This window comes from Stegostoma tigrinum, chromosome 21 (genome assembly GCF_030684315.1).
Source record: "Stegostoma tigrinum isolate sSteTig4 chromosome 21, sSteTig4.hap1, whole genome shotgun sequence".
Taxonomy (NCBI): Eukaryota; Metazoa; Chordata; class Chondrichthyes; order Orectolobiformes; family Stegostomatidae; genus Stegostoma; species Stegostoma tigrinum.
In genome coordinates, this window is record NC_081374.1 from 19344053 (window position 1) to 19370675 (window position 26623).

The following is a 26623-nucleotide window of genomic DNA, read 5'->3' on the forward strand; positions in this document are numbered from 1 at the left end:
ACTATCACCCTGGTTGCTGCTATTCAATTTGTTCTAGTTTCATGTCAACTTTCACATACCAGTGTGACAAATGAACTCTGCAGCAAATTTGGCTTATGTTCCTGTTGAGTATATGAACAGGAAGGGCTTAGAGGGATATGGGACTAATGTTGGAAAGTGGGACTGTATTAACTTAGGTATCTGGTCAGCATGGATAACTTGAGCTGAAGAAAAACCAAAAGAACTGTGGATGCTGTAAATCAAGAACAAAAACAAAGTTGCTGGTAAAGCTCGGCAGGTCTGGCAGCATCTGTGACGGAGGAAACAGAGTTAACGTTTCATTAACAACATTAATGCTGTTTTCTCCTTCACAGATGCTGCCACACCTGCTGAGCTTTTCCAGCAACTTTCGTTTTGGAGTTGAGCTGAAGGGTCTGCTTTTGCTATACATCTCTATGACTGTAGTTGTCAGTCTCCAAGTGTCCCCCTCTGTCACAGATACCAGACAATTCCAACATGGTGCAGAGTTCTTACCTGCATCTTGAAACTGACAAGTACATTCCAAAGAGCTGAATTCCCTGAGGATGAATTAAACCTAAGATTGACTTAAGTTTTAATAAAAAATTAGATAATACATTTTATGTGGTAGAACTTTCTTGCCTTTAGAAAACAGAACATCATCCAAATAATTTTGATTTTTAACACAATGGGTAAGGAGCAGATTTCACCCTCTAGATTGTAACCTCAAATCTTTTGTCAAATAAGGATCAGACACAGTGACTTTCTCTGAATTGGTCATTTAGTGACCAGGGAATGGCCAGGGTGCCCACGTAAGTGCAGGAGAGATGACCACTTGAGGGAAGGCTAACAGGCAACCCTCATTCACAGAAGGAGCTACAAACTCTGCCTTTAAAGTAACTGGGAGAAGGAGAGAGAGAGAGAGAGATGGGGTGCTTCAAGATGGAAGAGATGTTTTCATCTTTTTAAAACTTTAAAATAAAAAATGCCGTCTGAACACAGGCAGGTAGTAAGGATCTCAACTTCTCTTGGAACTCTGTTCTTGCATTCTGCTACTAAGAATCTGCCACTCTTTCTGGCACAATACCTAACATCTTGGAGAGTCCTGGAGGCAGCATATTAAACTCTTTTCCGTCCCTGGCAATTGGACTTAATAGGGCTCTTCACAGCCTCAAAAAGATTACCAATCACCAGGACCAAATAATTCTGCCATTCCATCAACAATCCCTTCTAGCTGTGGGATTATGGCCTGTTGGTACATCAGCTGGCTCTGTCAAATTCCACACCGATCTCCTTCCCTGGCAGACTACATTGGAATTTAGAAGTTCTGTCCAAGACGGATATTCATGTGATATTGTATTGACAAGCAGAGAAATCACTCAACAAATTTAAGCTGAATGTATGAATTAAATGTGTTTATAGCACTGAAAAATGTCCTTGCAGTTTCCCAGTAGCAGAATTTATTCCTATTTTAGGAAATATTGCGTGTCAATGTCTCAGGGAGTGTTCATTTACTCCTAACATGGCATTTTCCTCACTGTATGTGGTCTATAATAATTATTTTCGATTCTTAAAATACAGCCAGGGCACCATAATTGTACTTAGATAAATTCAATATGCGAAAGATGTTTCATGACTTGTGAAAGTAAGCAAGTTGCCGAAGCTTTTGATGCTTGCTGATCTCAGTACAATATTAAACTGTCACAGCAATGGGAAAGTGGCTAATCATGTCCCCAGATGTACTAATAATGGTGACGAGGGTCTGACTTTTCCCAGTCAACAATTCTCTGTCCTGCATTTCCTACCACATGTACCTTTGAGCATAGTGATGGAATAACTCAAGGCTATTTTTTTTGTGCTTGCTTGATTGACCAACAAGCCTAACTGAAAAAAGCATTATTTTCATTTTTGTTTTATGTACAAGATGGATGGCTCTTTTTCATAAATTGTTCAAGATACTCTGTTTTGTTATGATTCAGATTAAGATTTCGGGAATAGCATTCATTTAAAATGTGAAAGAAAGATCAGTCGCATTCTTTTCTAAAGAGTACAGACTGATTATTCCAATAGCAAACACATCCCAAATGATCCTATCCATTTATGAACTAACTAATTTGTAAAATGTTTGTGAAATGTTGTGATTATTAAAATTTATTGAATGAGAAACCCAACCAGAGCAACTATGCAACTTTGTGTTCCAGTTCTTCCTGACCATGAAGAGCAGCTTTCCATTCCTTCTGCTGTCACAAACTCAATCGACCCAACGAATGAAAGAACTGTCATGATTCCCTCCCTCGCTACAGATGGTGCAGCAAGCCAATCGTTTCCATCGTTTCAACGCTGTGCGTATTGATTGCTTCATTTGAATTTCACGGGCAGCATGTGCCCATTCTGTTTTACTATTCTCTTTGTATTTGCTGACCTACATTGGGAACTTTTCTCTGTTTTTAATCTTTAGACCCATAAGATCTATAATCTCGTAGCTATTCCTTTACATTAGATAGAGTAAGTGTGAGTTCTGCAGTCTTAGCCTTTATTATTTCATATGTTTCAATGTCAGGAGCATAATGAATTAGCTATTGCTCGATAAATATACTGGATGCAATGTTTTTAATAAGCTAACAGAATCCTCTTTACTTAAAAATAATTAATGGATTAGGATGTTTGTTACAGAGTATTAATGACCCTTACACAAATATGCGTAATGAAAATATTCCTGAAGGTACTAGTGAACTGGGTCACATCAATTAAAATGACCTGAATTATGAAAGATAAAATATTTAACATAAAAATGCATAGGGCAGACATACATATAGAAAAGGAACAAGACGCATGATCAAACAAGTTCCTGCATGAGCACCTGAGGATCTAGGTGGATTAAATAGTTTGTAACATTCATATGGTCTTATTATTTTATCTATCATAAAATTTATACAACTAATATGCATTCTGCTCTTGAACCAAAATACTAACGAATTGTTTCATAATATTTTAATTTCTAAAGAGTGAACATTATCACATTCTTATCACACAAATAACCAGGCCCTTAAAAAGAACTACAATACCTGATTGTCCACAGAAAGGACGGAAAATTGTTCCTAGGTTGATTTCTGTGATAAGCAAGAATCTTCCCACAGAGACACTGTGAGCTAATATCATTATGACTGTGTCCCAAACATCGCCTTGGCCCCACAGAACCCACACACAGCATGGGGCTTTTCTGCTGATGAGTTCTAGATCCAGTTTTGTTTGGGTTTTGGGACAATAGCTTCATATTGGGCCATTTGTGGGAATTGAAAAAACTAGTATGAATTGAATTTCTTTCCAGAAATGTTGGGTCTCAGTCTGTAAAGTTGTGTGTTTTAATCACTCATTGAATGAGAAATCAAATCAGAGCAACTATGTGACTTTTTGTTCCAGTTCTTCCTGACCATGAAGAGCAGCTTTCCATTCCTTCTGCTGTCACAAACTCAATCGACCCAACGACTGAAACAGATGCCTTGATTCCCTCCCTCGCTACAGATGGTGCAGCAAGCCAATCATTTCCATCGTTTCGACGCTGTGCGTATTGATTGCTTCATTTGAATTTCATGGGCAGCATGTGCCTATTCTGTTTTATTATTCTCTTTATATCTGCTGATGTACATTGGGAACCTTTCTCTGTTTTCAGTCTTTAGACCCATAAGACCTGTAAATGGGCCATTCCATCTCAAAGTCCTGATTTTTTACTGAACTAGAAGGTAATTGTCCTGATTAGTGACTCCAACTATTTTTCTTAGTCCCAGAATACTGAATGCCATTTTCTAACAAAAAGCGATCAATCTTAATTTAGGCATTTTCAATTATTGACCTTGCCTCAATATCATCTTGGGAAGGGCGTTCTGGATTTCCTGTCTCCTTTCTTTGAAGAAATACCTTCTGACATCATCTCTACATAGTCTGACTGTAATTTTAAGGCTAATTCATCCAATTCTAGACAGTTTACATTGTCTGTACTGAGGTGTCCTAAGGGAAATTGGATCAGTCACTTAAGGCATGTGTTCCATTTTACTATAATCTGGTAGCTATTCCTCAATATTAGATAGAGTAAGTGTGAGTTCTGAAGTCTTAGCCTTTATTATTTCATACATTTCAATGTCACGAGCATAATGAATTAGCTATTGCTCGATAAATATGCTGGATGCAATGTTTTTAATAGCTCTACAGAAATCTCTTTAGTTAAAAATAATTAATAGATTAGGATGTTTGTTACAGAGTATTAATGACCCTTACACAAATATGCGTAATGAAAATATTCCTGAAGGTACTAGTGAACTGGGTCACATCAATGAAAATGACCTGAATTATGAAAGATAAAATATTTAACATAAAAATGCATAGGGCAGACATACATATAGAACAGAAACAAGACGCATGATCAAACAGGTTCCTGCATGAGCACCTGAGGATCTTAGGTGGATTAAATAGTTTGTAACATTCATATGGTCTTATTATTTTATCATAAAATTTATACAACTAATATACATTCTGCAATTGAGCCAAAATATTAACTAGTTGTTTCATAATATTTTAATTTCTAAAGAGTGAACATTATCACATTCTTATCACACAAATAACCGGGCCCTTAAAAAGAACTACAATACCTGATTGTCCACAGAAAGGACGGAAAATTGTTCCTTGGTTGATTCTGTGATAAGCAAGAATCTTTCCACAGAGACACTGTGAGCTAACATCAATATGACTGTGTCCCAAACATCGCCTTGGCCCCACAGAACCCACACACAGCATGGGGCTTTTCTGCTGATGAGTTCTAGATCCAGTTTTGTTTGGGTTTTGGGACAATAGCTTCATATTGGGCCATTTGTGAGAAGTGAAAAAACTAGTATGAATTGAATTTCTTTCCTGAAATGTTGGGTCTCAGTCTGTAAAGTTGTGTGTTTTAATCACTCATTGAATGAGAAATCAAAGCAGAGCAACTATGTGACTTTGTTTTCCAGTTCTTCCTGACCATGAAGAGCAGCGTTCCATTCCTTCTGCTGTCACAAACTCAATCGACCCAATGAATGAAACAGATGCCTTGATTCCCTCCCTCGCTACAGATGGTGCAGCAAGCCAATCATTTCCACCGTTTCGACGCTGTGCGTATTGATTGCTTCATTTGAATTTCATGGGCAGCATGTGCCTATTCTGTTTTATTATTCTCTTTATATCTGCTGATGTACATTGGGAACCTTTCTCTGTTTTCAGTCTTTAGACCCATAAGACCTGTAAATGGGCCATTCAATCTCAAAGTTCTGATTTTTTACTGAACTAGAAGGTAATTGTCCTGATTAGTGACTCCAACTATTTTTCTTAGTCCCATAATACTGAATGCCCTTTTCTAACAAAAAGCGATCAATCTTAATTTAGGCATTTTCAATTATTGACCTTGCCTCAATATCATCTTGGGAAGGGCGTTCTGGATTTCCTGTCTCCTTTCTTTGAAGAAATACCTTCTGACATCATCTCTACATAGTCTGACTGTAATTTTAAGGCTAATTCATCCAATTCTAGACAGTTTACATTGTCCGTACTTAGGTGTTCTAAAGGAAATTGATCAATGACCTAAGACATGCGTTCCATCTTACTTTAATCTGGTAGCTATTCCTCAATATTAGATAGAGTAAGTGTGAGTTCTGAAGTCTTAGCCTTTATTATTTCATACATTTCAATGTCACGAGCATAATGAATTAGCTATTGCTCGATAAATATGCTGGATGCAATGTTTTTAATAGCTCTACAGAAATCTCTTTAGTTAAAAATAATTAATAGATTAGGATGTTTGTTACAGAGTATTAATGACCCTTACACAAATATGCGTAATGAAAATATTCCTGAAGGTACTTGTGAACTGGGTCACATCAATGAAAATGACCTGAATTATGAAAGATAAAATATTTAACATAAAAATGCATAGGGCAGACATACATATAGAACAGAAACAAGACGCATGATCAAACAGGTTCCTGCATGAGCACCTGAGGATCTTAGGTGGATTAAATAGTTTGTAACATTCATATGGTCTTATTATTTTATCATAAAATTTATACAACTAATATATATTCTGCAATTGAGCCAAAATATTAACTAGTTGTTTCATAATATTTTAATTTCTAAAGAGTGAACATTATCACATTCTTATCACACAAATAACCGGGCCCTTAAAAAGAACTACAATACCTGATTGTCCACAGAAAGGACGGAAAATTGTTCCTTGGTTGATTCTGTGATAAGCAAGAATCTTTCCACAGAGACACTGTGAGCTAACATCAATATGACTGTGTCCCAAACATTGCCTTGGCCCCACAGAACCCACACACAGCATGGGGCTTTTCTGCTGATGAGTTCTAGATCCAGTATTGTTTGGGTTTTGGGACAATAGCTTCATATTGGGCCATTTGTGAGAAGTGAAAAAACTAGTATGAATTGAATTTCTTTCCAGAAATGTTGGGTCTCAGTCTGTAAAGTTGTGTGTTTTAATCACTCATTGAATGAGAAATCAAAGCAGAGCAACTATGTGACTTTGTTTACCAGTTCTTCCTGACCATGAAGAGCAGCGTTCCATTCCTTCTGCTGTCACAAACTCAATCGACCCAATGAATGGAACAGATGCCTTGATTCCCTCCCTCGCTACAGATGGTGCAGCAAGCCAATCATTTCCATCGTTTCGACGCTGTGCGTATTGATTGCTTCATTTGAATTTCATGGGCAGCATGTGCCTATTCTGTTTTATTATTCTCTTTATATCTGCTGACGTACATTGGGAACCTTTCTCTGTTTTCAGTCTTTAGACCCATAAGACCTGTAAATGGGCCATTCCATCTCAAAGTCCTGATTTTTTACTGAACTAGAAGGTAATTGTCCTGATTAGTGACTCCAACTATTTTTCTTAGTCCCAGAATACTGAATGCCATTTTCTAACAAAAAGCGATCAATCTTAATTTAGGCATTTTCAATTATTGACCTTGCCTCAATATCATCTTGGGAAGGGCGTTCTGGATTTCCTGTCTCCTTTCTTTGAAGAAATACCTTCTGACATCATCTCTACATAGTCTGACTGTAATTTTAAGGCTAATTCATCCAATTCTAGACAGTTTACACTGTCTGTACTGAGGTGTCCTAAGGGAAATTGGATCAGTCACTTAAGGCATGTGTTCCATTTTACTATAATCTGGTAGCTATTCCTCAATATTAGATAGAGTAAGTGTGAGTTCTGAAGTCTTAGCCTTTATTATTTCATACATTTCAATGTCACGAGCATAATGAATTAGCTATTGCTCGATAAATATGCTGGATGCAATGTTTTTAATAGCTCTACAGAAATCTCTTTAGTTAAAAATAATTAATAGATTAGGATGTTTGTTACAGAGTATTAATGACCCTTACACAAATATGCGTAATGAAAATATTCCTGAAGGTACTAGTGAACTGGGTCACATCAATGAAAATGACCTGAATTATGAAAGATAAAATATTTAACATAAAAATGCATAGGGCAGACATACATATAGAACAGAAACAAGACGCATGATCAAACAGGTTCCTGCATGAGCACCTGAGGATCTTAGGTGGATTAAATAGTTTGTAACATTCATATGGTCTTATTATTTTATCATAAAATTTATACAACTAATATACATTCTGCAATTGAGCCAAAATATTAACTAGTTGTTTCATAATATTTTAATTTCTAAAGAGTGAACATTATCACATTCTTATCACACAAATAACCAGGCCCTTAAAAAGAACTACAATACCTGATTGTCCACAGAAAGGACGGAAAATTGTTCCTTGGTTGATTCTGTGATAAGCAAGAATCTTTCCACAGAGACACTGTGAGCTAACATCAATATGACTGTGTCCCAAACATCGCCTTGGCCCCACAGAACCCACACACAGCATGGGGCTTTTCTGCTGATGAGTTCTAGATCCAGTTTTGTTTGGGTTTTGGGACAATAGCTTCATATTGGGCCATTTGTGAGAAGTGAAAAAACTAGTATGAATTGAATTTCTTTCCTGAAATGTTGGGTCTCAGTCTGTAAAGTTGTGTGTTTTAATCACTCATTGAATGAGAAATCAAAGCAGAGCAACTATGTGACTTTGTTTTCCAGTTCTTCCTGACCATGAAGAGCAGCGTTCCATTCCTTCTGCTGTCACAAACTCAATCGACCCAATGAATGAAACAGATGCCTTGATTCCCTCCCTCGCTACAGATGGTGCAGCAAGCCAATCATTTCCACCGTTTCGACGCTGTGCGTATTGATTGCTTCATTTGAATTTCATGGGCAGCATGTGCCTATTCTGTTTTATTATTCTCTTTATATCTGCTGATGTACATTGGGAACCTTTCTCTGTTTTCAGTCTTTAGACCCATAAGACCTGTAAATGGGCCATTCAATCTCAAAGTTCTGATTTTTTACTGAACTAGAAGGTAATTGTCCTGATTAGTGACTCCAACTATTTTTCTTAGTCCCATAATACTGAATGCCCTTTTCTAACAAAAAGCGATCAATCTTAATTTAGGCATTTTCAATTATTGACCTTGCCTCAATATCATCTTGGGAAGGGCGTTCTGGATTTCCTGTCTCCTTTCTTTGAAGAAATACCTTCTGACATCATCTCTACATAGTCTGACTGTAATTTTAAGGCTAATTCATCCAATTCTAGACAGTTTACATTGTCCGTACTTAGGTGTTCTAAAGGAAATTGATCAATGACCTAAGACATGCGTTCCATCTTACTTTAATCTGGTAGCTATTCCTCAATATTAGATAGAGTAAGTGTGAGTTCTGAAGTCTTAGCCTTTATTATTTCATACATTTCAATGTCACGAGCATAATGAATTAGCTATTGCTCGATAAATATGCTGGATGCAATGTTTTTAATAGCTCTACAGAAATCTCTTTAGTTAAAAATAATTAATAGATTAGGATGTTTGTTACAGAGTATTAATGACCCTTACACAAATATGCGTAATGAAAATATTCCTGAAGGTACTTGTGAACTGGGTCACATCAATGAAAATGACCTGAATTATGAAAGATAAAATATTTAACATAAAAATGCATAGGGCAGACATACATATAGAACAGAAACAAGACGCATGATCAAACAGGTTCCTGCATGAGCACCTGAGGATCTTAGGTGGATTAAATAGTTTGTAACATTCATATGGTCTTATTATTTTATCATAAAATTTATACAACTAATATATATTCTGCAATTGAGCCAAAATATTAACTAGTTGTTTCATAATATTTTAATTTCTAAAGAGTGAACATTATCACATTCTTATCACACAAATAACCGGGCCCTTAAAAAGAACTACAATACCTGATTGTCCACAGAAAGGACGGAAAATTGTTCCTTGGTTGATTCTGTGATAAGCAAGAATCTTTCCACAGAGACACTGTGAGCTAACATCAATATGACTGTGTCCCAAACATTGCCTTGGCCCCACAGAACCCACACACAGCATGGGGCTTTTCTGCTGATGAGTTCTAGATCCAGTATTGTTTGGGTTTTGGGACAATAGCTTCATATTGGGCCATTTGTGAGAAGTGAAAAAACTAGTATGAATTGAATTTCTTTCCAGAAATGTTGGGTCTCAGTCTGTAAAGTTGTGTGTTTTAATCACTCATTGAATGAGAAATCAAAGCAGAGCAACTATGTGACTTTGTTTACCAGTTCTTCCTGACCATGAAGAGCAGCGTTCCATTCCTTCTGCTGTCACAAACTCAATCGACCCAATGAATGAAACAGATGCCTTGATTCCCTCCCTCGCTACAGATGGTGCAGCAAGCCAATCATTTCCATCGTTTCGACGCTGTGCGTATTGATTGCTTCATTTGAATTTCATGGGCAGCATGTGCCTATTCTGTTTTATTATTCTCTTTATATCTGCTGACGTACATTGGGAACCTTTCTCTGTTTTCAGTCTTTAGACCCATAAGACCTGTAAATGGGCCATTCCATCTCAAAGTCCTGATTTTTTACTGAACTAGAAGGTAATTGTCCTGATTAGTGACTCCAACTATTTTTCTTAGTCCCAGAATACTGAATGCCATTTTCTAACAAAAAGCGATCAATCTTAATTTAGGCATTTTCAATTATTGACCTTGCCTCAATATCATCTTGGGAAGGGCGTTCTGGATTTCCTGTCTCCTTTCTTTGAAGAAATACCTTCTGACATCATCTCTACATAGTCTGACTGTAATTTTAAGGCTAATTCATCCAATTCTAGACAGTTTACACTGTCTGTACTGAGGTGTCCTAAGGGAAATTGGATCAGTCACTTAAGGCATGTGTTCCATTTTACTATAATCTGGTAGCTATTCCTCAATATTAGATAGAGTAAGTGTGAGTTCTGAAGTCTTAGCCTTTATTATTTCATACATTTCAATGTCACGAGCATAATGAATTAGCTATTGCTCGATAAATATGCTGGATGCAATGTTTTTAATAGCTCTACAGAAATCTCTTTAGTTAAAAATAATTAATAGATTAGGATGTTTGTTACAGAGTATTAATGACCCTTACACAAATATGCGTAATGAAAATATTCCTGAAGGTACTAGTGAACTGGGTCACATCAATGAAAATGACCTGAATTATGAAAGATAAAATATTTAACATAAAAATGCATAGGGCAGACATACATATAGAACAGGAACAAGACGCATGATCAAACAGGTTCCTGCATGAGCACCTGAGGATCTTAGGTGGATTAAATAGTTTGTAACATTCATATGGTCTTATTATTTTATCATAAAATTTATACAACTAATATATATTCTGCAATTGAGCCAAAATATTAACTAGTTGTTTCATAATATTTTAATTTCTAAAGAGTGAACATTATCACATTCTTATCACACAAATAACCGGGCCCTTAAAAAGAACTACAATACCTGATTGTCCACAGAAAGGACGGAAAATTGTTCCTTGGTTGATTTCTGTGATAAGCAAGAATCTTTCCACAGAGACACTGTGAGCTAACATCAATATGACTGTGTCCCAAACATCGCCTTGGCCCCACAGAACCCACACACAGCATGGGGCTTTTCTGCTGATGAGTTCTAGATCCAGTTTTGTTTGGGTTTTGGGACAATAGCTTCATATTGGGCCATTTGTGAGAAGTGAAAAAACTAGTATGAATTGAATTTCTTTCCTGAAATGTCAGGTCTCAGTCTGTAAAGTTGTGTGTTTTAATCACTCATTGAATGAGAAATCAAAGCAGAGCAACTATGTGACTTTGTTTTCCAGTTCTTCCTGACCATGAAGAGCAGCGTTCCATTCCTTCTGCTGTCACAAACTCAATCGACCCAATGAATGAAACAGATGCCTTGATTCCCTCCCTCGCTACAGATGGTGCAGCAAGCCAATCATTTCCATCGTTTCGACGCTGTGCGTATTGATTGCTTCATTTGAATTTCATGGGCAGCATGTGCCTATTCTGTTTTATTATTCTCTTTATATCTGCTGACGTACATTGGGAACCTTTCTCTGTTTTCAGTCTTTAGACCCATAAGACCTGTAAATGGGCCATTCCATCTCAAAGTCCTGATTTTTTACTGAACTAGAAGGCGATCATCCTGATTCATTACTCCAACTATTTTTCGTAGCACCATAATACTGGATGCCATTATCTGACAAGCCACGATCAATCTTAATTTAGGCATTTTCAGTTGTTGACCTAATATCAAAATGTTTGGGAGAGCGTTCTGATTTTCCTGCCTCCTTTCTTTGAAGAAATGTCCTCTGACATCATCTCTACTTAGCCTGACTGTAATTTTTAAGGCTAATATATCCAATGCTAGACAGTGAATATTTTCCGTACTTAGGTGTTCTAAAGGAAATTGATCAATGACCTAAGACATGCGTTCCATCTTACTTTAATCTGGTAGCTATTCCTTTAAAGCAGGTGGAGTAAGTCGTAGATCTGAAGCGTTAGCTTTTAATATTATATATGTTTCAATGTTTGGAGCATAACGAATCCATTATTGTTGCATAAATATGCTTAATAATTTCAATATATTTGGATGCAATACTTTTTCTGAGTTAACAGAGATACCATAACTTAAAACTAATTAATAGATTATGACATTTGTTACAGATTTTTAAAGCCCGTAATGCAAACCCCCTTGATAAAAATAGTTGAGAAGATACTAGTGAATTGAGACACATGAAGAAAAAAAAAAGTGTTCTGAAATATGATAGTTTAAAATCTAAGGTAAAGATATCTAGACAGGACATACATAGAGAGCAGGAATAAGAAGAATGATCAAATGGATAATTGTATGAGCACCTGAGGGCATTAGTTGGAGCAAATATTCTGCAACACCCACATGTTCTTATGATTTTATCTGTCTTAAGATCAATCCAAATGTTACACATTCTGCAATTAGCCAGATTAATAACTGACTGCTTTGTAATGTTTTAACTTCCAAAGAGTAAACAGCAACTTATTCTTATTCAAACAAATCACTGAACCCTTATAGGAACTGCAGTACCTGATCATCCACAGAAAGGAAGGGAATATGTTTCTATGAAAGACACTGTGAGCTCAGATCACCCGTTTGCTTCGCATCATCATTGGTGTCCCCATCCATCACCTTGCCCCCACAGAGCCCACACATAGCCTGTTGCTTTCTTGCAGATGAGTTCCTGTTTGAATTTTGTTTGGGCTTTGGAACAATAGGTTTGCATTGGGCCACTCACGAAAAATGAAGAAACTGGCACAAGTTAAGTTTCTTTCCTGAATAGTTTGAACACAGTTTGTAAAATGTTGCAATTATAATCACTCAATTGAATGAAAAACTAAACCACAGCAATTGTGTGTCATGTGTTATAGCTGTTCCTGAATATAAAGACCCACCTTCTATTCCTTCTACTGTCACATCGACAATGAATACAGTATATAAGACAGCAGCTCAGACTAGCATCCTTACTACAGATGGTGCAGAGACAAACCATGTGTCTGGATCATTGGTTGGCTGTGAGTATTCATTATGTTATTTGAATTCAGTGGGCAGCGTATGCCTGTTCTGTTTTTCCATTCTCCTTATATTTGCTAATCTACATTGTTTCCCAGTCCACCCACGTTTTAAAATTTCCTTCTGTTCAAATCTCTGCATAGTTTAGACAATTTCATTTCTATATCATCATCCAGCCTTCTATCCCTCTGAGAATTCTGTGTTCTTTCAATTCTGGCATCTTGTGCATTATTCATTTCCTACTCTTGTTACTATCCCATCTGATGGCAATACTGGCTAAGACTGAACACGGTGTGAAACCTCGTTTTATAGAACATAATTCTTATTTTTACAATTTGGTTGCTGAATGTATTCATACAAGATTGCTGATAAACGTTTCACAAAAGAATATTAAAGTTAAAACACAATATAATGGAAAAACACAGATATAATTCATTAGATTTTGGAAGATCTTTCTGTGACAGACAGAGAAGGAAGATTCAGCTCCTTTCCCAGCAATGTCCTTTACAGACACTCTATCCCAGTATCCCACTCTGATCTTAATTCAAAATTCTTACTTTACTGACTTCTTTCTGTCCCATTAATGGACTAATGAGATAGCTTAAACCTTTTTCTTAGATGTGACAGCCTGAAGATTTCTCTTCAGTTCCAATTGCCTTGAGATTTCTAAAAGCTCTCACAGCTTGGAAATTTCCACAACTAAAAAAACTGCCCTTCTGCTGATATGATTTTTAGTCTTGTGTCCTTGATCTGCTAATGGACCCTGATAATGTTTTTTCTGTATGTTATAAAAATTCAACTTCGTAAGCACACCATCAATTAACACCCACATAGCTCATCAAGTCATTTAACCAATGCCAATTACTTTCTTGAAAAGGCTGTCTTGACCCCACTGTTTTCAACCTTTGAAAGCAGCTCTCCTTCACAGAACTGAAATATAAATCCATTTATCTAATGCTTAGAACTCAAATTTCAAAATGAAAACAATATACAAACATTTTGAACATGCCCCTTACATTTATGAGCAAAATTATTAATATGTATCTGAGGAAAGGTGACCTGAACAGAAACATTAACTCTGATTTCTCTCCACTGATGCTGTCAGACCTGAAATTTCTATTTTTGTCTCTGACTTACAGCATCTGCAGTGGTTTTAAAGTCAAGTACAGTGCAGTGACCTGAAGTCAAATACAGGCTAGACCTGACAGGTTCCCTTCCGAAAAGAATTATAGTGAGCCTGTTAGATTATTCTGACAGTCTGTATTGTACCATCACATGTATTAGTTCCACTGTTTATTCCAAATATACTTAATTTAAATTTGCAACTGGTCTGGTGAGATTTGAACTTCTGAACCTGGATTATTAATCCATACTTTTATATTGCTACTGTATTATTGTACCTGCTTATTTGTACAGGAAATGTTCTTTATAGATGGTAATTAATGCGTTAAAGGATAAGATTGTTTAACCATTTCATATATTATTACAAATGGTTGAGAATGTTTGAATTGTCTCACTCTTTTAAATGCCCCTCAGTAATATTTTATTTCTTTTAAACAAGTAACTACATCACACTGCTATTAAATTCTAGCCTTTGGTGAAGTTAAGGGGCAAATTACAAGGTTTCTTGAATGAGAATATAAGAAATTTAATAATTTACTATCCCCAGGAGCTCCAATAAGATGTAACATTAAATACACACATAAACACACAGTTTAAGAAGGAAGATGTCTAGTACAAAGGAATAATAAAATAAATGCAGTCTAAATCTTGAGTTGTGAGATTTGAACCTAAGACCACTATGTCGAGGTGATGGCTGCTATTCTAAGCAATAGAAAAATTTTTTGAACCCTTGATTTCCCAGGAAATTGTTTTTTCTCTGATTTGCTTTTACTCTTTTTGCTCATCTTTGAGAGGATAAGAAGAAAATATGGAGGAAGAAAGAGCAAGCTTTCCAAATTATGCGGTTACAAATCCATGTTCTACCTCTGCCCCTGTCCAAAATCTGTTTTCCTGCAATACAGTTTACTTGTGTATCTCTATGCTTGGTGTCATTGTTTTTTTCAAGCAGCATAATCAAAGGATCCCTACAGTGTGGGAACAGGTCCTTCGGCCCAACAAGTCCATATTGACACTCCGAGCATTCCACCCAGGCCCATCCCCCTATAACCCACACATCCCTGAACACTATGGGCAATTTAGCATGGCCAATCCACCTAGCCTGCACATCTTTGAACTGTGCGAGGAAACTGGAGCACCTGGAGAAAACACACGCAGACACAGGGAGAACCTGCAAACTCAATGCAGATAGTCACCTGAGGGTGGAATTTAACCCAGATCCCTGATGCTGTGAGGCAGTATTGCTAAACACTGAGCCACATAAGCTAGAGGCAATTTTCATCCTAATATATGAAACTTCTAGAAAGGTGTAACGCAAAAACAGAGGATGAGAGGTTCTTCAGGCTTGATGGAGTTTCAGTGCCATTTGAAAAAATGTTAATTTTGTCTCGAACTGTCCTTCTTTATCTCTCTGTGTTCACAACTTCATCAGGTGATCAATGCTCTGATCTTAAGTCAATGTTTTCTCCTTTTTGTTTAAAAGCAACTTTAGTGCATGAAGGTCTCAGATATTAAAATCAAATGATGAACATTGAAAATTTATAGTCAATATTTTACTACTATTATGATAATTTATATTATAAATAGTATAAATAGTAAAGTAATTGTGATCTTTGCAAGTCAGTGCCAAAAACCTCTGTTTGTCAAATCTGCTGTCCCACTGGATCAGTATCTTGTTCAGCAAAGTTTTTCTGTGGACTGAGTGGTTTCCTACACATGTTTGCCAGGTTATAATTGGAATGACAGCACTCCAAATTTTTTATTGTTTGTCAAGCCAATTTCACTTGGTCAGAGGCATTGGTGAGTTGCGTGCCTAAGTATGCATATCAATATAACTTCTCACTGCTTCTCTTTTAAATTTTCCTTATCTATGTCCCTCTGTAACCTGCAACATCCTTCTGTACTATGGACAACTCCACCAAGTTTAGCGTCATCAGCAAATTTACTAACCCATCCTTCTACACCCTCATCTAGGTCATTTATAAAAATGACAAACAGCAGTGGCCCCAAAACAGATCCTTGTGGCACACCACTAGTAACAAATTTATTTTTGTAATGTTGCAAAAATGACAACAACCTAGATTTTTGAGGCAAGTATTACATGCCTGAATCTATAAAGCAGTTCAAAGGCTAGTTCCTTTTTATGTTAATGTGATCATCAACTTGTGGTGTATACATTCTTTATTAATTTAAGACTACTTTATGCATGTTCCCAGATTTAAGTATTGGGTGTGTGCTCAGCTCTAGCTCCACATTCTTAATTCTGAATCAGAAGATCTGAGATTTGAATTGCGCTCAGAAGCCTGAGTGTATGACATTAATCTGATAATTCAGTGTTGTCCTGTGGGAGAGTTACATTATTGGAGGTGTTGTTGTTTGAATGAGACCTTGAGCATTAGCCCTACCAGGAGACTGTAAAAAAGTGCTATGGCACTGTACGAAGCTGAGTGTTACTTTGCTGCCTTGACCAACACTTATCTGTTAACCAGTGTCACAAAAGAACACAAATTATCAGTTTATATTTTTGCATGGCTATTTGTGCAATTATACTGCATTGTTTCTCTATATCAGAATACCAAATATACTTCATAACATTCAATTCACTGTGACGCTTTCAGAAACATCCTCAGGTAATGTAAACTGCAAAATAAATGCACGGCTGCTCTTCCTAAAGGGCAGCATTAATTAACTCAGTCGTGCATAAAATACAGCCAAAAATTATAATTTCACAAACACGTAAAATTCATTCAATTTAAATTGTGATATTCAATTGTCGAGTCCAACTTAGTTTCTATTTATATTATATATTAATGTTTCAAATTCTATAAGAATAACTCATTTTGAACATAGAACATAGAACATTACAGTGCAGTACAGGACCTTCGGCCCTCGATGTTGTGCCGGCCTGTGAAACCAATCTGAAGTCCGCCTAACCTGCACTATTACATTATCACCCATATGTTTATCCAATGACCAGTTAAATGCCCTTAAATTTGGCAAGTCTACTACTGTTGCAGGCAGGGCATTCCACGCCCTTACTACTCTCTGAGTAAAGAACCTACCACTGACTTCTGTCCTATATCTATCACCCCTCAATTTAAAGCCACGTCTCCTCGTGCTAGCCTTCAACATCTGAGGAAAAAGACTCTCCCTGTCCACCCTATCTAATTCTTTGATCATCTTGTATGCCTCAATTAAGTTGCCTCTTAACCTTCTTCTCTCTAACGAAAACAGCCTCAAGTCCCTCAGCCTTTCCTCATAAGACCTTCTCTCCATACCAGGTAACATCCTGGTAAATCTCTTCTGCACTCTTTCCAATGCTTCCACATCCTTCCTATAATGCAGTGAACAGAACTAGTATGCAATACTCCAAGTTCAGCCGCACCAGACTTTTGTACAACTGCAACATGGTCTCATGGCTCCAAAACTCAATCCCTCTACCAATAAAACCTAACACACTGTATGCCTTCTTAACAACCCTATCAGCCTGGGTGGCAACTTTCAGGGATCTATGCATATGGACACCGAGATCTGTCTGCTCATCCACACTACCAAGAAGCTTACCATTAGCCAGGCAAATTATCCAAAGTGAATCACCTTACACTTTTCCACATTAAACTCCATTTGTTACCTCTCAGCCCAGCTCTGCAGCTTATCTATGTCCCTCTGTAACCTGCAACATCCTTCCACACTATGGGCAACTCCACCAACTTTAGCGTCATCAGCAAATTTACTAACCCATCCTTCTACACCCTCATCTAGGTCATTTATAAAAATGACAAACAGCAGTGGCCCCAAAACAGATCCCTGTGGTACACCACGAGTAACTGAATGAACATTTCCCATCAACCACCTCCCTCTGTCTTCTTACAGCTAGCCAATTTCTGATGCAAACTGCTAAATCATCCTCAATCCCATGCATGCACATTTTCTGCAATAGCCAACTGTGGGGAAGCTTATCAAACACTTTACTGAAATCCATATATACCACATCAGCCGCTTTACCCTCATCCACCTGTTTGGTCGCCTTTCTCAAAGAACTCAATAAGGTTTGTGAGGCATGACCTACCCTTCACAAAACAGTATTGACTATCCCTAGCGAATTTATTCTTTTTTAGATGATTATAAATCCTATCCCTTATAACCTTTTCCAACACTTTACCAACAACTGAGGTAAGGCTCACTGGTCTATAATTACCAGGGTTGTCTCTACTCCCCTTCTTGAACAGGGGAACCACATTTGCTATCCTCCAGTCTTCTGGCACTATTCCTGTAGACAATGACGACATGAAGATCAAAGCCAAACGCTCTGCAATCTCCTCCCTAACTTCCCAGAGAATCCTAGATAAATCCCATCTGGCCCAGGGGACTTATTTATTTTCACACTTTCCAGAATTGCTAACACCTTCTCCTTACGAACCTCTATCCTGTCTAGTCTAATTGCCTGTATCTCATTATTCTTCTGGACAACATTGTCTTTTTCATGTGTGAATACTGATGAAGAATATTCATTGAGCACCTCTCCTATCTCTTCGGACTCCACGCACAACTTCCCACCAGTGCCCTTGACTATCCCTAATCTTACTCTAGTCATTCTTTTATTCTTGACATAACTATAGAAAGCTTTAGGGTTTTCCTTTATCCTACTTGCCAAAGACTTCTCATGTCCCTTCCTGGCTCTTCTTAGCTCCCTCTTTAATTCTTCCTGGTTAACTTGTAACTCTCAAGCACCCTAACTGAGCCTTTAAGCCTCATCTTTACATAAGACTCCTTCTTCCTCTTGACAAGAGATTCAACTTCTTTAGTAAACCACGGTTCCCTCGCTCGACCACTTCCTCCCTGCCTGGCAGGTACACACTTATCAAGGACACACAGTAGCTGTTCCTTGAACAAGCTCCACATTTCAATTGTGCCCAGCCCCTGCAGTGTCCTTCCCCACCCTATGCTTCCTAAATCTTGCCTAATTGCCTCATAATTGCCTTTCCCCCAGCTATAACACTTGCTCTGTGGTATACACCTATCCCTTTCCACTGCTAAATTAAGTGTAACTGAATTGTGGTCACTATCACCAAAGTGCTCACCTACCTCCAAATCTAACACCTGGCCTGGTTCATTATTCAGTACCAAATCCAATGTGACCTCACCTCTTGTTGGCCTATCTATATACTGTGCCAGGAAACCCTCCTGCACACATTATACAAAAACTGACCCATCTAATATACTCCAACTATAGCTTTTCCAGTCAATATTTGGAAAGTTAAAGTCCCCCATAACAACTACCCTGTTACTTTCGCTCCTATCCAGAATCATCTTTGCAATCCTTTCCTCTACATCTCCAGAACTTTTCTTAGGCCTGTAGAAAACTCCCAACAGAGTGACCTCTCCTTTCTTGTTTCTAACCTCAGCCCATACTACCTCAGTAGACGATACATCAGCAAACGTCCTTTCTGCCACCACAATACTGTCCTTGACTAACAGTGCCACACCCCTCCGTCTTTTAACACCTTCCCTGATCTTACTGAAACATCTAAACCCCAGAACCTGCAACAACCATTCTTTCCCTGCTGTATCCATGTCTCTGAAATGGCCACAACATCAAAGTCCCAGGTACCAACCCATGCTGCGAGTTCACCCACCTTATTCCGGATGCTCTTGGCATTGAAGTAAACACGGTACTGCTGAGAGTTGCTTCATGTTACTGGGGTCAGTGGAAACATTGAAATGATGTTTAAAATATTTCCATGTTTTACACAGCTGAAGATTGTGGTCCTCTGAAGGAATTAGAAAATGGTTATTGCATTGTTAGTGGACAAACATTTGGAAAGATAGCAACTTGCCACTGCAATACCGGGTAAGCATTAACTCACAGAATTACAGATTTAAATAATTGATCAGGAATAGCCTAATGGCAATTAGCATTGTGATTTACTGAGACTGCATGTGATGGCAAGTGCAAGTTAATGGATGTATGTATGGGTAGACATGTTAATGACAGAATATAGTTAGATGTATAGGTCATGGGAATGAGGTGGGTGCATAGCATTAACTGGATTATTTGACAGAGAGACAGCAGGGTCTTAACAGTCAAATGACCTTTTTAAGTGCCATAATGACTGTATGACTGGATTTTATCAGGTTAACCGGGTCTCAGCTACCAGTGGACTATTACCTTTGACGATTCCATATGGAATCAAATCAATGAGCATTTGAGTAGCCTCTGATGAGCTTCCCACAGAATTGAAATTGCTGGTGGTGTAGAGAGTGCCTTCAAGAGCTGCCAACAAATCAAAGCCAACTGCTCCTAATGTTGGAAGCACAGGTGGAAACAATGCCTGCTGGATGGCATAATACCACCTGAAGACCCAAAGCCAAAGGTGAGTCTGGGCAGAATGAGGGTCAGCAAAATTTAGCAAAAAAATTGTAATTTTGCAAATACATGGAAAATTCATTCAAATTGGCATAATCTTCAATTATTGAATACAGCTTAGTTGTATCAGTTATTATTTATATTATAAATTAATGTTTCAAATTCTGTAAGAATATTTTAGTTACATGGGTTTGACTACTGGTGAGAGATGTGGAGAATGAGGTGGGGATCACAGGCTGGAAGAAGGAATGACAAGAGGGGACAGGAGTGGCCTTCATCTGCCCAATGCCAGCTTCCTTGATTGGGAGGGCAGTGCCTGACTACAAGGGACCATCCCCTGCAGGAGGCTGTTGGCAAAGTGACTGGGTCATGTTGAGTAGCTTTCAGGAGAGATTGGAGGCCACCCATACATATCCTGAGACACCACAGAATTGCAGTGGGTTCAGAGATAGCAACTGGCCTGTTTATTGGATACAATTGAACCTATCTCCAGTGACTGTGACTCGCACATCATTGATTCTGGCATTGAACTTAGTTTTAGAGGTTTTGACATGGGCCCTCTCCCTCAATTAATTGAACCTTACTCCCCTGTTTCCCAGTGTATCAGGCTAAATTTAATTCTGCCCCTTGACTCCAGAAGAAGATAGTGAATTCATCCAGCTTACATTTTGACCCCCTTGGCAGGCAGTATTTTATGTAAAATGTCTAAAGAACAGAAAACATGCCATATCAAACTTAAATTAACAGCAGTCCAGTCAACTGAAATATCGTAGGTTGCTCATGTGGTGTATAACTTCTGACATAGACTGGTTGGTAGTAAGATCTGTGGGACCATGCGGATTCCTCCTGGTAAACCATCCCATGAAAAAGCTTGACTTATCATAGGTATAGGTTGTCAAGGAGTGTGGGTCTAGCAGTACCTGTGTGTCAGAAAGTATCATCTTGGGAAATGTACTTTGTGCCATCAAGGATATCTCAGAATTATACCTCCATTCTTCATATGGATATATTTAGGTTGTTTCTATCCTGCCCATTATTTGAGCTCACACAACAAGCACTGATTCAACTGTCTAGAATATGGATGATTGGAGGGAAATTTTGTAATGCTGGTAACTGTGCTGGAGTTCAGAAAGCTGTACAAACTCTGTTACATAGACAGGAGCGTGTTTTTTTTCATGACACGGTTTGTCTGGAAGAAATCTGAAGCAGAGGCAAACACACTTTGGCATGTTCAACAGATCTGGCAGCATCTGTGGAGGAGAAAACAGTTAACGTTTTGGGTCCAGTGACCCTTCCGCTATTCAGTTCTGAGGAAGGGTCACCGGACCCAAAATATTTCTCCTCCACAGATGCTTCCAGGCCTGCTGAGTTTTTCCAGCAACTTCTGTTTTTGTTCCTGATTTACAGCATCTGCAAATCATTTGGTTTTTACATTTTGGCATGTTGTGTCTTTTCCTCTGGCAAAATCCTGCATGTTGTTCCACATATATTACCCAACATTTAAAACACTTATTTTCTATCATTCACCCAAGTATCAGACAAAGCCTTTCCTCCCAAAGCTTTGGTATTGTGAGGCTTCTCACCTTAGAGATTTCTACCTCCATTTTACCGTGCTGTCTCTCCTCTGAGTTCGCTGACCTAACTTTCTTTAGTTGCTGTCACTACATATAATGACTCTAACTATACTTACTGACCTCCTGTTAAACATGCCATGTGACATTGATGTGTCAATACAGATGAGGCCATCTCCTTTGTTGCTGTCCACCCAGATTCCTTTTTACTGTCACAACTCTATTTTCTTCGGTATTTGGCCCGAGCAAAAAAAAACTTCCATTCATTTGAAAATCACACCGCCTAGCATTAACTGTTTCAGCACAATATTTCTGTGAATAGCAAACTGTTGACCCGTACACTCATTGCCACCTTTATCCCCTTATTCTCATTAAACCATTGCCCGCTCTCATTCAGGTTGTACACCCTCCGTGGCCCTAAATTGCTGACTTCCCACCTTCCCTTCTTGGTCCTAATCATTGACATTAATTGTTCAATGTCGTTTGGTACTGTCTCTTTCTCTTTCAAATCTGTTGTTATCATCTACAGGCCCAGAAAACAGCTCTTTGCCTCTTTGTCCTTGCAAATTACACAATACTGAAATAGCTGTTATCAAAATGGCAAATAACATCCTCTGTTGCTGAGACTGTGGCGAGTGAACTCTCCCCAACATTTTCCACCTGATTGTAGCCTTTGGCATGGTCATCCATAAAACCCACTTCCAGTGATACTCATCTGTCACCCAGCTGGGTGGATTTGCACTTGCTTGGTTCTGTTCTTATCTAACTGCTTTATTTATCCAGAGAATCACCTGCAGTGGCTTCTCTGTATGCCCTTGCACTGTTATTTCTGCTGTCCCTCAAAGGTCTACCCTTGACTAATTCCTTGTGGAGAATTGTCAAATGATGCATTTTGGTAGAGAAAACATGGAGAGACAGTATAAAACAAAGGGTACTATTCTGAAGAGTGTGCAGAAGCAGGTGCCTGAGTGTCCATCAGTCTTTACTGATTGCAGGACAGATAGAAATAGCAGTTAATAGATCATATAGTTTTCCTGGCTTCATAACAGGGAACATAAAGTGAAAGAACAAGGAGGCTATAATGAACTATGACAAGATACTGGTTAGATCTCAGTTGTAGTATTGTGGGCAGTTCTAAATGCCACATTATAGGAAAAATATGAATGCATTAGAGAGAGTGCAGAAGAGCTTCCATAGAAGTAACTCCAGGGATAAGACACTTCAGTTATGAGGATGTTTTTGTTGTTGCTATGGGATCATGTTCAATAATGACTGAGATCAGTGAATGTCCACAGAAGCACAGTTTGAGGCCGTGACGGAATCCAAAGTACAGTTTTACAGTAGCCTCTTTTGTACACAATTTTTATATACATTAAAACTTTAGCATTCTGGTGTCACATAGTTCTGTCTATGGAACACAAGTTTGTGTCATGTCTGTATTAGAACATAGAACATAGAACATTACAGCGCAGTACAGGCCCTTCGGCCCTCGATGTTGCGCCGACCTGTGAAACCAATCTGCAGTCCATCCAAACTACACTATTCCATTATCATCCATATGTTTATCTAATGACCATTTAAATGCCCTTAAAGTTGTTGAGTCTACTACTGTTGCAGGCAGGGCATTCCACGCCCTTACTACTCTCTGAGTAAAGAACCTACCTCTGACATTTGGCCTATATCTATCACCGCTCAATTTAAAGCTATGTCCCCTCATGCTAGCCAGCACCATCCGAGGAAAAAGACTCTTACTGTCCACTCTATCTAATCCTCCGATCATCTTGTATGTTTCCATTAAGTCACCTCTTAAACATCTTGTCCCTAATGAAAACAACCTCAAGTCCCTCAGCCTTCCCTCATAAGACCTTCCTTCCATACCAGGCAACATCCTGGTAAATCTCCTCTGCACCCTTTTCAATGCTTCCACATACTTCCTGAAATGTGGTGACCAGAACTGTACACAATACTCCAAGTGCGAATGCACCAGAGTTTTGTACAGCTGTAACATGACCTCATGGCTCCAAAACTCAATCCCTCTACCAATAAAACCTAACACACTGTATGCCTTCTTAACAACCCTATCAACCTGGGTGGCAACTTTCAGGGATCTATGCACATTGACACTGAGATCTCTCTGCTCATCCACACTGCCAAGATTCTTACCATTAGCCCAGTGCTCTGTATTCCTGTTACTCCTTCAGAGTGAATCACGTCACACTTTCATGCATTAAACTCCATTTGCCACCTCTCAGCCCAGCTCTGCAGCTTATCTATGTCCCTCTGTAACCTGCAATATCCTTCTGCACTATCCACAACTCCACCGACTTTAGTGTCACCCACAAATTTACTAAACCATCCTTCTATGCCCTCATCCAGATCATTTATAAAAATGTCAAACAGCAATGGCCACAAAACAGATCTTTGCAGTACACCACTAATAACTGAACTCCAGGATGAACATTTCCCAAAAATCACCATCCTCTGTCTTCTTACAGCTAGCCAATTTCAGATCCAAACCACTAAATCACCCTCCATCCCATGCCTCCGTATTTTCTGCAATAGCCTGCTGTGGGGTAGCTTATCAAATGCTTTACTGAAATCCATATATACCACATCAACCGCTTTACCCTCATCCACCTGTTTGGTCACCTTCTCAAAGAACTGAATAAGGTTTGTGAGGCATGACCTGTCCTTCACAAAACCGTGTTGACTATCCCTAATCAAATTATTCCTTTCTAGATGATTATAAATCCTATCTCTTATAATCCTTTCCAACACTTTACCCACAACCGAAGTAAGGCTTACTGGTCTACAATTACCAGGGTTGCCTCAACTCCCCTTCTTGAACAAGGGGACAACATTTGCTATCCCCCAGTCTTCTGGCACTATTCCTGTGGGCAATGATGACATTAAAGATCAAAGCCAAAAGCTCTGAAATCTCCTCCCTAGCTTCCTAAAGAATCCTAGAATAAGTCTCATCTGGCCCAGGGGACTTATCTATTTTCACACTTACCAGAATTGTTAACACCTCCTCCTTATGAACCTTAATTCTGTCTAGTCTAATTGCCTGTATCTCAGTATTCTCCTTGACAACATTTTCTTTTTCATGTGTGATGCTGGCTGTTAATACTGCTGGGACTAGAGTGTCTGCCTGGTCTGAACTTCCATAATTAAGAGGTGTTAGTCTACTTGCCTTTACAGTTAGTAATGTTTGTAAAAATATTGGACCTATATGATGTAAATAAGTGAGAAATTATACATGAACTAAATAAAAGTATACAGGATGTTAAACTGCTCTCCTGCAGCTGGGTTATGAGATTTCATTTACTATTGCCAATTTTGATTGTTCTTATGTGCTCATACATGCGGTTTTGTTCAGGTGCTATTTGACAGTAAGTTACTTAAATGTGTAGTGGCTCTATTTAATATATATTTAAACAGCATAAACTAGAGGAGGAAACTGTTTAATGTTCTGCAACCTTTCCAGGTCCTAAGAGTTGGTTGGTAAGGGCTCATTAATATTATAATCTTTCCATAGTTTTGATTGAGTTATGGAGACGGAATAGTGGGTATGGCATTGTTCTGATTAGGTTACAGCATTAACACTTATTCAGGAGTAGTCTTTGATACAGAAACAGGTCTAAACACTGTTTGCTGCATGGAGAGGGAAAAGAATTAAAAGGTGTAAAGAACCGTAATGGTTTGGAAGGGGTGATTAATTTAGTTTAATGCTATTTATGAATGAACAAATGGAAATGCGGCATAGTAAACATAGTGCGCTTGTCAGTGAGTTAGTAAAGAGTTATGAATGAATGAATGAATAGAAGTGAGGTATTGTAAACATAGAGCACTTGTGAGTGATTTGGTAAAGACAGTTATACAATATTTCACATGGCTACAAGGTAACTTTATAGCACATCTTTAGCATTGAAACTATAGAAATTGAAGTCAAAACTGAAAAACAAACTGAAGTCTATCTCCCTAACTAGATTGCTTTATGTGTCAGCTGAGAAAGGATTCTACATCAACTGTTTTCTATTTTTTTCAGAGAATTTTCATTTGCATTTGTCTTCCTGTTCTAGCTATCAACTGCTTGGCAGAAGTCAGATACTATGCACCATTCATGGATGGAGTAGGAGTTTTCTATTCTGTGAGCGTAAGTAACAAACCTTGTTGTTTGTAAGGATTAACATCAGAATACTCTTAGAATCTAGAGCTGGAGGGAATTATTCTGCATTTATGGTTCCATTTATTTCCTTATTTCCTGTTCTAATCTTGCTAAAGGTTACCATGCCTATCATTATTCACCAGGTGACTGACAACATGCAGTTAACTACATGGAGTGATTGGAAAATGCCTGCTTAAGCTGAGTTGGTTGACCCATACCAAGGTGGTAGTGTAATTAGAGTGAACATTGCTCACTTAGGGAGGGAGGATGAAATTGGGTAGGGTTGCAGATCCCGATGTCACATCCAGCAATTCCTGAGGAAAATTCTAGGTTTGAACTTGCTTCAGTTGCTTTGCTCTCAATGAAA

The 26623-nt window shown here is 38.2% G+C and overlaps 1 protein-coding gene across 9 annotated transcripts in view; it reads left to right on the top strand.

Annotated features, from left to right (window-relative positions):
- LOC125462962 (uncharacterized) overlaps nt 1-26623 on the top strand; it is a 59088-nt gene that overhangs the window by 12769 nt on the left and 19696 nt on the right. For 6 of the 9 annotated variants that reach the window (XM_059653393.1, XM_048553513.2, XM_059653392.1 and 3 more), the window contains 10 exons: nt 2199-2339; nt 3418-3558; nt 4995-5135; nt 6571-6711; nt 8148-8288; nt 9724-9864; nt 11302-11442; nt 12890-13033; nt 19905-20001; nt 26171-26244. In XM_059653393.1, coding sequence (XP_059509376.1) covers nt 2199-2339; nt 3418-3558; nt 4995-5135; nt 6571-6711; nt 8148-8288; nt 9724-9864; nt 11302-11442; nt 12890-13033; nt 19905-20001; nt 26171-26244 — 1302 coding nt within the window. The remainder of the gene's footprint in view (nt 1-2198; nt 2340-3417; nt 3559-4994; nt 5136-6570; nt 6712-8147; nt 8289-9723; nt 9865-11301; nt 11443-12889; nt 13034-19904; nt 20002-26170; nt 26245-26623) is intronic. The other 3 variants (XM_059653396.1, XM_059653398.1, XM_059653397.1) reach the window with 1 other exon arrangement.